The following is an 11,229-nucleotide window of genomic DNA, read 5'->3' on the forward strand; positions in this document are numbered from 1 at the left end:
GAAAGCACTCTATATAAAACAGAATGCCCAGGCCTCTCTGACCTTCAAAAAAGGTGGAGTAAGGGACAGTACTGCTTTGGACATTAAGTCTAAAGCCTATTCCTAAACTATTACTAATAGAACAACATAAAAACTACACTACAAAATAAAAACAGAACAACATAGAAACCCAATAGGGGCGAGAGCCCGACGGCACACCCACCCCAGACAACGGCATCATGAGCCCAAGCACAGCATGAGTACCCAGCTCGCGTGCGGACCACAGAACCTCACTGCAGAGGTCGGTCATACATCCATCGGCCATAACATCAACTGTCTTTCTCCACAACACAAGCCCCAAGTTGTGTCCGGTCAAAAACACTCATCACCCGCTCAGTTTAAACAAGTAATACAAAACAAAAGCCAAAAAAGAAACACTGAAAAAACAGACAGATGGAAAAACACAAATCAGTGGTGCGTACAGAGCAACCACTCTTAGAGGGGATCCGACGGTCATGCGATGATCACCCAGAGTCTTAGGTCCCAAAAAAGCCAAGTTTTGAGTCGGCAGGTGACCCCCCGATGGCGCTTGACAGCCACGCTCTGGTTCAGTCAGAGACTCCGTCCAGCGCGTGTGGGCTACGCTCCCTCCCTTTTAACACCGCGTTCGGTGGTCACGAAGATCGACAACTGGCCAACGTCTTGGTGGGGTGCGTGTTGGCGGTCGGTGGTTGACGGCTGGAAACGACCCCGTCGAACCCCCCCCCCCCCCCCCACATTTATTTGCCTGATATATAATATATCACTATAGTCTAATACATATATTACAATATGTATTAGACTATAGTGATATATTATAAAATATAATATAATGATATATTATAGTATATTATAATATATAGCGACATTGTATTAGTATACCTATTAATACTATAGACTCATAATATATAGTTAATAATATAGGATTTTAAAATTTAATGTTATTTTAATTAGTAATATAGCATATAATACAAGATTATTTTATATATAATTATATATATTAGGTATAAAAATTATATATAATATAAAAAATTAAAATATATATATTGATATGAATTAGTTTGGCGTTAGAAAAATGAAAACTGGTACCAAACTGAACTGATCTATAACAGACCAAACTCATCGGTTCGGTCCGATTTACTAGTTCACCCTTTTTTTTTCACCCCTAATTAAAGAGTATAGAACAAAAACCCTTAGAAAAAGATTTAAATCACATATAACAACTAAAAATATCCTGCTATTTACAGAAGACTCAAGTAGTTGGTCTAAATTGCCCACCGAAGTGCATAATATATATATATATATATACAGTTCTCCATAAGGAACTTTTGCATTAAAAGTGAGGTTTCACACTACCAACTCTGATAAGAAAAGAAACAGGGTATAGGGGGGAACTTTGTAAGTAAAGCATTCAGTTACTTGGTCTTTCTTGGGGACTCACCTTGACCTAAGTTTTCCAAATATATTTGGCTAACATAATCCAGAAGCACAAAGTGATAGCCTATCTCCATACAATACATTAGGATTAGGATGTGCGTGCATCACAAAGATATACCAATGGATTAAATGCTGCAAGAGAAACATGGAATCATCGCCCAAGATTAGTGAAAACACATAAATATCAAAATGCACATAACGAGAATCTCAGAATGGCAACTATAAACAAGCTAAGTAGTGCTGGAAGATATCAAACTATCTAAGCTTACACAGCTTTAAAATGTTATTTAGAAAAACGGAAATAGTACTGATGACAAATAGGTCAATTAAATTATATATAAAAAATCCAATCAACCAACTTAAAACATGCAGCATTATAAGTCTATATAGATCTGCTCTGCCAAATATTGAAATGCCATTCCGAAGAACTTGAAACCAATGAATGCTTTGAGAACAATGTGGCAGTGTTCATAATCTAAAACCACGAAAAATGCTTCCTATACCATACTTTGTGCACCATAACCATCCTCATAATTCCTAGACTGTTAGGGATTGGAATTACAGGAACTTGCACTACCGACTTTACATTAGAAAATATTAAATTTATACATGCAATAATCTACAGCTCATTTCCAATAATTAAAAAATAAATTCCCACCACCCAATTTCTTTTTTTTTTTTAAATATCTGTGAATGTCCGGGCCAGCTTGCGTACACCTCGACTAATTCCATGGGACCCTGAAGTTAACGACCAGGTAAACCTCTAGTAGCCCTGAGGGGACTCGAACTGGTGACCATTGGGGAGCAACCCCAAGGCTGACCAACTGAGCTACCCCTCAAGGTTATCCCACCACCCAATTTAAGACATCCAATGTCATGTACCCGTATAGGCCAGCCCTCCCAAATTTGGAAGCACAATATACCAAAGACTCAAGAAATGCCAAGCACTTTGAGAACAATATACAGCATTTTACGATTCAAAACAAACATGTACATCACATATTAGGTTCACCCATCATACTGAGGACATGGCATCTAGGAAATGATGAATGAAAGACTCTTGGATAGAGAATATGGAAATAAAGATTAAGGAAACAAACACGACAAAGTTACACCTCTGTTAAAATATAGAAAACTCTACTCATTTAATTGGAATTCAGCTTAATCAAGGGAAACATATCAAACGGCATGTAAATTTTGAACAAGTTCGACAAGATAATCTTAATTAAAGAAGTGAAAGAATGATGACTTGACGAGTGTAATTTTAGTATAATAGGAGCGACTCCATTGTTGGGTAAAGAGCTTCTACATGTATTTTGTGTAAACATTCAAATTTCAGTAATTAGAATCATTGACTATGCTTAAAAGATTCCAACTTGCACCAAGAACCATGACTGCAAGGAAAAAACATAGACTCTAGAAGCCAATGCATGGATTACAATAGTAGATGTCTTGATCGTACATCCACACTTCCACACAATGCTGAACATCCCTTTTAAAGGAAAATAACTTCAGCAAAACACACATTATTTGGCAGGATGAAAATTAAATAGTCCCAACTCACCTAGTCCCTGATGGACACAAATTCATAATTGCGCATTTGATCAAATTGGATCACACAACCACTGCAGAGTAATTAACAGCATCCAGGAAAAATAAGCAGAGAACTTTCAAAGATATCCCAGTCCAACATCAAAAAGTACTCGTTCCATGAAGGACAGAATGGACTCCTTAATATACATCAAAGTACGATGAAAGTATTACATTCCCGCATTTCTTTTTATAAGTAATACATTCCCACATTGCCATTCTCAACTCATGAAATCAATCCAATAAATTTCAAGGCTGGGTTATAATGTGAAATAGAAAGATATCGAATTCACAAATCCAAAGAACTTACAAGTATGTAGGTCATGTGAGTTTTTTCTATGATCAACGCTGGAAAGTATCAGTTGATCTTGTCCATCATCACAAGAATGGCCTCTTGTCAATCATCATTCATATCCATCCTCATCGTCATTGTCATCATCATCATAATACTCACCAACAAACATGGAAACCCTGTTTCCAGTTTTTTCATTGCTAGATTGATCCAAATTTCCTGCAAGTTGCTTCGCTTGCTCTAGTTCTTCTGCTGTTTTAGCCAAGGATAGAAGAATATTTTTTGCTTTCTGATCAGGAGGAAATCCACAAGACTCCATTTCCTTATACCAAACAACAGCATCACCAAAACCCCCGTTCTTTCCATACGCATCCATGATTGTGGTCAAGACGGTTTGATTTGCTTTCAGACCACGTGACTGCATTTCCTCATATATGTCCATCATTTTCTCAAGATTATTAATCTTTGCATACCCCTTGATCAGTGCCCCATATGTCACAACATTAGGTTCAAATCCATCTTGTTTTAGCCTTCTGAAGAAATTTTCAGCACCCTCCATGTCAGAAGCATTGACATAAGCTGATAACATAGTTGTATAAGAGCAAAGATCTGGGGTAAACCTGAAAATAAATCTGTGATAAGAATACTGCACCTTTCTCACTGAAGGGCAGATATATAGGGCAGATCTTACTGCCATAAGTGTGGCAAAATACTCCTCTTAACAGTGTTTTCTATGTAGGAGTGCATGTACTTGGTCATTGTATACTCCCCATTCTTGACACTCAACAGAAAAGAATGCATACAATAAATACGCTATTTTTTGTTGCTCTATCAGACATTTTTATTTTTAGTTTTTCTACATCACAAATAATCATAGAGGTGATCGGTTATATATCAACAATCGAAGTTTCAAATGACATCTACAGGGAGTCCTTGTGCTCAAAGGCTCAAAGGAAGAGATATAAATAGTTGACGTGAATCAAAACCTGAAGGAGAATGGCAAATTGAACCAGTTCACTGTTCAAAAGACCAATATACAAAAATAAGCTATAAGAGAAAAGGAAGGGGGTGGGGTGAAGACGATTAGAGATATAATCAAATATCTGTGACTTGGTAAATGGTGTTCTATTTAAAAAAAGAAAAAAAATTCCTCAAAAGTCAAAATAAATCTAATGACAGTAACAAATGTAAAAAAAGACACGTGGAAGGGGGCCAATAGGATTGACTGACGAAAGGATGGAAGCAAGAACACATGGACATACAGACAATAAGATGGACAGGAATGGACGGACATGTGTGTAAATTGGTGTGACGAGTAACATTTCCCAACTGAAAGAAAACATATATAAAAAATTAAATGAACCACAAGATGTTTTGAGACTTAAGACGGCAGTAGTAATGATAAGGCATCAATCGCCTCATGGTGGGAGGACATGGACCCAACAACTGCTAGATCCTACCCAGAATCTAGTTTAAAGACATAAACCATGCATCCCATTCATCTGGACTGCGCTTGAAAAAGTGAAGATAAACTTGAAATATATAGTCAAAATTATCGTCTAATTTCTAAAACATATCACCTCATAAAAGAGCCCATGCGGTACATTATCGTCTATGTATCACTACTGAGCACAATGGCAAGTGTTTTTTGTTCCTTAGAAATCAAGAATGAGAAGCCTCAATACTTTGTAATGTACAAATTCTCCATTAGCAAAAAGATAGTAGACACAATGCATGTAAGGAAAACATTACCTGTCTCTTTTCATACTTTTAAACAAGATGCGAGCTTGCTCCACCATCCCAGAGATAGCAAATGCATCAAGCATGATGTTATAAGCCTTGTGGGTTGGCCTGGAGAGAGAGAGAGAGAGAGAGAGAGAGAGAGAGAGAGAGAGTTAGGTATTCTATACTTCAACACCAATAGTGATCTATAATATTGTAGTGTAATGGCAGTAATAACAAATGGATATGAGTCAAGCAATAGAGGGGATGTAGCACCGAAAGGGTTAGCCATTAATTGGCTAGTTAGTTGCCATCAGCTTGGCTTGGTAAGTAATCAAGATAACATGGCACAGCAACTTAAAGCTCATAACCAATAATGACAAGAAACAAGGCCAAATAATCCTAACCCAGTTGTAGATAAAATTTGTAAAATAATTATAGATTGGTTTTTTCTGAGAGTTCATAAAATTGGTTTCTGTTCTATCGGCCACAGTTTGGGGCGATGTGGGCTTGGATTTCACAAACTCAGCAGCAAACCAATAGAAACAAAACATATCTGATAAGCAATTGTACCGGGCAATTGCCTATTCTTTTGATAATATAATTTATTTACTTATCAAAAAAAAATATCTGATAAGCAAATTTATTCATTCAAATACAGAAAGCAAAATATGTGCAGAGGAGACAAGGACAAACTTAGTTTCATCAACTTCAGTAAGTTAGAGTGAAATCAATTAAGCTTTTTTCTTTCTTTTTCCTTTTCTCTCTTTTTTTTTTTTTCTTTTTTTTAAGTGAAATCAGTTATACTAAGACAAGTGTTTGCTCTCAAATTTAACTTTCAAATGTTAATTTCCCCCATAAGAGAAGAACATTAATGAATGTGCCCACACCTGACACCAGCATCAAGCATCTCCTCAAAAACCGCTAGTGCTTCATCCTCCCTTCTTGCTTTTCCATAAGCATTAATAAGTAGGGCATAGCTGACAACATCAGGTTGAAGGCCAGCTCTTTGCATCTAAAATCAAGCATATAGTTCAAAAAATTGATGAATTTAATATTCAAAAGAGATTAAAAGACATAGACACTAGAAAGATTTTTCTTTTAAGTAGCATGGATGCTAGACCGATGAAGATAAAATAGTTATAAAAACTACCTTTAAATACCCATGAATATTCAAGAAGCTCTTTCATACATATGATGCTCATTTGGGATATCAATCACTTGAGCCAAAGGATACAAGACTTGATGCTTGATATACGAGTTGGAATTTTGTATCAATTTCCATAAAACATTGTAATACACCAAGCGTAAAACTCATAATTCAAAAAACCTAGGAAGATAAGTAGGATCATAACATACATTTCGGTATATGAAGCTATGGAAAACCCCAGATAGGATAGAATAAAAGTCATGTAAAAAGTTTAAACTTCCAACCCTTAGGACATAAAGTTCAAACAGGGACCATATACTTGAACCAAAACGTGCCACGTCAAAGATAGGAAATCCTATGATACTTGAACAATAAAATTCCAAGATAAACATACATATGTTAATGGCCTAGGCAAGGTTTAAAAAAGAGTGATTCTTTAAAGCTCAATTTCATATGTTATGTTATACATGTTTCAATAGAGGCTAATCAAATCAGCAATATTTTTTTATGAGTTATTTATTTATTTATTGATATTTTTTGTGAGTTGTGATACTTGCACAGGCGGATTAAGAGGCACAAACACAGAAAAGACCAAAACAGTTACTGTTCATGACCAGTCCGTGCCCCAATCATTTCTCTTTTTTTAATAGTACTAAAATTACAATATATGAGTTCCCAGAAAACAAACAAAAAAAAAAAAAAAACAACACATCTAACAGTATGGAGGATGAATAAATATATACCATTAGCCAACGCCAACATTAACAAAAAAAAATATATATATATATATATATTTTTCTTTTGATGAGCAACACAAAAATGAATCTTAAGCCAGTAATGGCATAAAGCATCATAATGACCCATATAAATATCTAACAGCTAGTGCCCAAAGCAGTGACCCTCAATTGAACGTTGAGAAATTTAGGAAACAGCATAAATCAATGTAAATATACCTCAATTTTAAATAATGATACTGGTTGTCAGTATGTCCTAAAGGACATCCATCAACATTGCTAAATCATAAGAATTTTCAGGACGTTATTTTATGAAAAGATACATACATATACAACATTCTAACATTAGAAAACAATAATTTCTCTTGTTCTAAAATATTAGAAAATCACCAACTAAAAGAGAGTAACCTTACTAACTTTCACCAAAGAAAATAAAAATTGCATGGGAAATAAATACAATAACAAAATATCTTTATTTTGAAAGTGACTCTCAGAATGAGAGCAGCGTTTGATGTTTTAAATTCCTATGAATAAAAGATCATCTACAAACAGCAGAAACAGCAGGAATAGAAATTGAAGATCAAGGAGGAACAGAAGATTGGGGAACTATTATTGCATGCTTAGTCTATTAGCCTAATAATTTGTCATTAGGGACTGTGCATGTCATATTACAGATCCACAGATCCAATAAATCAAATTGTCCAAAAAAATTATTATATATTCTTACATACATACATATATATATGGAAGGTAAATCAGAATGTTCTTTATAATATTACCTGGTCATGCTGCTTTTTCTAGCTCGTAGTTTGTAATTAGGTGTTTCTCTCTTGTTACTACCCCGTGTACTTGGGCTATGGCTAATTATGAGGACCAATAAATTTTCTTACTTATCAAATATATATATATATATATATATTACCTGGTCATAGATCTTTGAAACTTCCTTGTAGTTAGTCTCAAATGACATTAAGCTATTATATGTAACTGTTGATTGTGGAACTCCTCTCTCTGTCATCAGTGCAAATACTTTTCGAGCTTTTTCATAACTCCCAGCCTTCTTATACATATAGATCATCATGTGAAAGATCTTTTGGTCTGGCTTCAGAGGTGATTTTTCCTCACTCAAAAGGGTCTCAAATATTTCTTCAGCCTCCTTGAACTTATGACCCTGAAGTAATTTACATTATAATATTGGATGAATCAAAGTTTGAATTACATTTAGGTTTCACAGTCACATCTACCAAAAAAATAACAGGCTAATTCTTAAAAAAAAAAAACAAAAGAAAAGAATGGGATTGCATATTCAGTCTCGTAAAGATTACATTAATCCATACTACATGGAGCTGGACATATAATGTTAGCTATGCAACATCTCGAAGTTTCAATTCCCTGTTTTTAAAAAGTTGTTACCACTTTGGGGTGTCCGCTAGCCATCCCCAAACATGTAAGGTTTTAATCAAGTCAAAACTTGGAGTTCCATCCACTTTCAGTTGTGGATTGCAGTTCATTAAATTCTTTGTTGGGTCAACATCCAATCCCAAACTTGGACTGTCATCAACTTTCACTTTCAAAGTAGTAGTATAATGCAAAGACTTTCTAGAGCAGTTTATGCCAAGCCTCAAAAAATGCCTACTATGATCATTTTGGATTGTGGCCTTCGATGGATGAAAGATTTTGTTAAATGCTGTGAGCCAGCCATTGATGTCCCTGCTAGATACTAGTTGCCTAATTCAAACTCCCTTTCATACATAAATGGCTGCAAATTATTGTACTCAATATTTTAGGGTTAAAACTGCATTTCTAATTCTACAAGTACAAACCAGCCAGGAAAATGTAATCTACTTCGCAATTTGTTTTGAGCTTACACCTTCTGCGGCCTAACTTTGGACTAGTCATTCATACTGCATAACTTGGAGATTGAACCACAAACAGCTCATGTAAGACTGAAGATCAATGTTCCCCCTTCTCTTCTAAGCAAGAGCATTAAATGAAACCAATCAACCCCAAAACAGGAAAAAGTGATGATCTTATAACAAAATGTCAAGAAATAAAAATTTGGGACCTTAAGATCCCGGACTTTAATAGGAAGGTTATATGCACTATGCGTATTCACAAACATAGCAGCCACCCACATACTCAAACAGTCTAGTAAAACATAAGTAGTTCTTATAATATCTAGTTTATGTACAGAAAAAAGTTCAAAGAATAGAATAGGACACCTAACTATGCACGCAAAGTCAATAAAAATTCTCAAATCTTGTTTAAAATATTTTATAAGAGCAAAAAGTTATTTAGCTTATTAAAATTACATGTCTCAATTACTTCAAAAATTACATGGTTCAGCTGATGAGAAACGCGCCCATAATCCAATTGGCACTTAATTAATTAAGTGTCAAGGTACAGAAGGTAGTTGAGGAAAGAGATGGCACTCTGCGGTGCATATGGAGGGAAAGAAATGACTGAATTTTTTTAAGTTAGCATAAGGACTCTAGAGGTCCTTAGGGCTTTCTTTCCCAATTCACATTATCCTTGGATGGCAACTCACCTATGTTTCTTTACCTTCAGCTTCCAAAATATTTTTCACCTCTTTATCTTACTTTGGAAAAAGACATCAAGGATTCCAGAATCTGAATCATCAAGATAACTAGGCAAAGATTCAAAGGCTTATGTTTAAAGCTAAAAATATAGATATTTGGAGATAATGAGATGTTCAGTTTAAGGTTTTAAAACAAAAGGTTTAAAAATATTTACCTCCACGAATATCTTAAGTATTATTTGATATGTCAAAGCTGAAGGTTCAGGGCCAGAAGACTGCATCCTTCGAAATATCGCTTCTGCATTATTGTATCGGCCCCCCCTTCCATATGCTTCCATAAGAGCAGTGTGAGTTATCACACTTGGTGCATAGCCCTTCTTACTCATCAAACTAAAAATTTTCTCAGCTCGGTTGAAGTCCCCTTGCTTTCCATAAGCCGTAATAAGCATGAGGAAATCCATTTCACTGAAATCCCACCAGCTCTGAGACTTGAGCCATTCAAGGATCTAGATTACAAAGTAAATTAGCATTTAACATGCAAGTAGAACATAAAAACATATCGACGACCAAAATAACAAGCTCAGGAACAGCATAAGAAATTGTCCTTTATGAAAAGAATACATGCCAAATAATATACAAGCAATTAAATAATTTGCTACCCATCAGTCAAGCATGTATTAGAGCCACCCAACCAAGATGCAAAGCCTTAAATGATTTGTATTGATCTGGAATACGCCTCTGATAAAATTAGAATATAATCATTCCTCCACAGTTTCTCATCCTCAAGAGGTTATAAGATGACAATCTGAACCTACCTGGTTTTATTTTCTGACAACCTGTTGATGCAAGATGAAAATCTTTATTTACCCAATCTCCTTTAAGACGAAAATTTTCATCCATTTAATTTTGCGAAGTCGAAAATGCACTAGGAGCTCCATCAGTTCATGTACACTCTGATTCCAATTGCTAAAACAGTAACACAATCCATAGTAAAGTGCAAGAAAACGAATGTTTGTGCATCTACCTCTCTAACAAGGTTCCATTTCTTTAGCTGCTTTAATCTGACCAAGGTCCCGAGCACCATGTCTCTAGAAATGGCCTGCTTTGTAGCCCTCTCACGTTTGAGCACCGAAACCGCAGAACCTGTCTCTACAATTTCGGTCATCAGTCTCCTCCAATTTTTCTGATACGCTTCGTCTGCTGCATCCCGGAAAACCTCCGGTTTCTTCCGCTTCTGCGTGAACTTCCTCGGTGCCAACATTCCCATACAAATAACCGCAACTCTTCCCCGTATCTCAACACTGAATTTCCCATAATTTGCATTCACGTTTGATTTACTGAAATAGAGTCAAAATGCACATTTAAAATATTGTCACTTCCCATTGTCACCACGAACCCCGAAAACGGATTATTAAATAGCCCTTAAAGCATGCAATTTTCGTGCATAAGCGGTTTCCTCTTGCATAGCGATGTGTATTGTTGCAAATTTGAATAACGGGTTTTACAGAGGTTTATCAAATACAGAGAGAGAGAGAGAGAGAGAGAGAGCGCAAACCTGCAGTTATTAAGTGGAATTGAAGAAAGGAAGGGTTTGAGAAATAGGGTTTGAGGCATTGACAGAGAAAGAAAGGAAGCTTGTAGTAATCTTTAAGTTGAAAGGAAATATTATCAACCGGATTTGTGTGAAGAAGCTGCTGCAGACACTCAGAGCGCCGTCTATATCGGCTAAATACAAATATCTTATCCC

General features: G+C 35.7%; 1 protein-coding gene across 3 annotated transcripts; it reads right to left on the reverse strand.

Annotated features, from left to right (window-relative positions):
- Window positions 1-1,324: 1,324 nt before the first annotated feature.
- On the reverse strand, window positions 1,325-11,229 carry LOC122304195 (pentatricopeptide repeat-containing protein At3g59040). 3 transcript variants are annotated; one of them, XR_006240957.1, is made up of 8 exons: window positions 11,038-11,227; window positions 10,507-10,819; window positions 9,698-9,988; window positions 7,866-8,114; window positions 5,950-6,074; window positions 5,090-5,188; window positions 3,356-3,957; window positions 1,325-1,587 (listed from the first exon to the last, which is right to left on the reverse strand). XR_006240957.1 is itself a non-coding variant. In XM_043116303.1 (7 exons), exons 1-7 carry the CDS (start codon window positions 11,094-11,096, stop codon window positions 3,450-3,452), a joined length of 1,644 nt encoding a protein of 547 aa, XP_042972237.1. In that variant the 5' UTR covers window positions 11,097-11,227; the 3' UTR covers window positions 3,092-3,449. The 3 variants fall into 3 exon arrangements, 2 of the variants coding, with proteins under 2 accessions (XP_042972237.1, XP_042972238.1); XM_043116303.1 differs by lacking the exon at window positions 1,325-1,587 and having other exon boundaries at window positions 3,092-3,957; XM_043116304.1 differs by lacking the exons at window positions 1,325-1,587; window positions 7,866-8,114 and having other exon boundaries at window positions 3,092-3,957; window positions 11,038-11,229.

This window comes from Carya illinoinensis, chromosome 3 (genome assembly GCF_018687715.1).
Source record: "Carya illinoinensis cultivar Pawnee chromosome 3, C.illinoinensisPawnee_v1, whole genome shotgun sequence".
NCBI classification, from domain to species: domain Eukaryota; kingdom Viridiplantae; phylum Streptophyta; class Magnoliopsida; order Fagales; family Juglandaceae; genus Carya; species Carya illinoinensis.

Coding starts and splice junctions, on each gene's coding strand:
- LOC122304195 (XM_043116303.1), bottom strand. CDS start 11,096: ATGCCTCAAACCCTATTTCTCAAACCCTTCCTTTCTTCAATTCCACTT. Junction 8,115..9,697: donor TACTTAAGATATTCGTGGAG/GTAAATATTTTT, acceptor AAATTACTTCAG/GGTCATAAGTTCAAGGAGGC. Junction 3,958..5,089: donor AAAAGTATGAAAAGAGACAG/GTAATGTTTTCC, acceptor ATTTATTTTCAG/GTTTACCCCAGATCTTTGCT.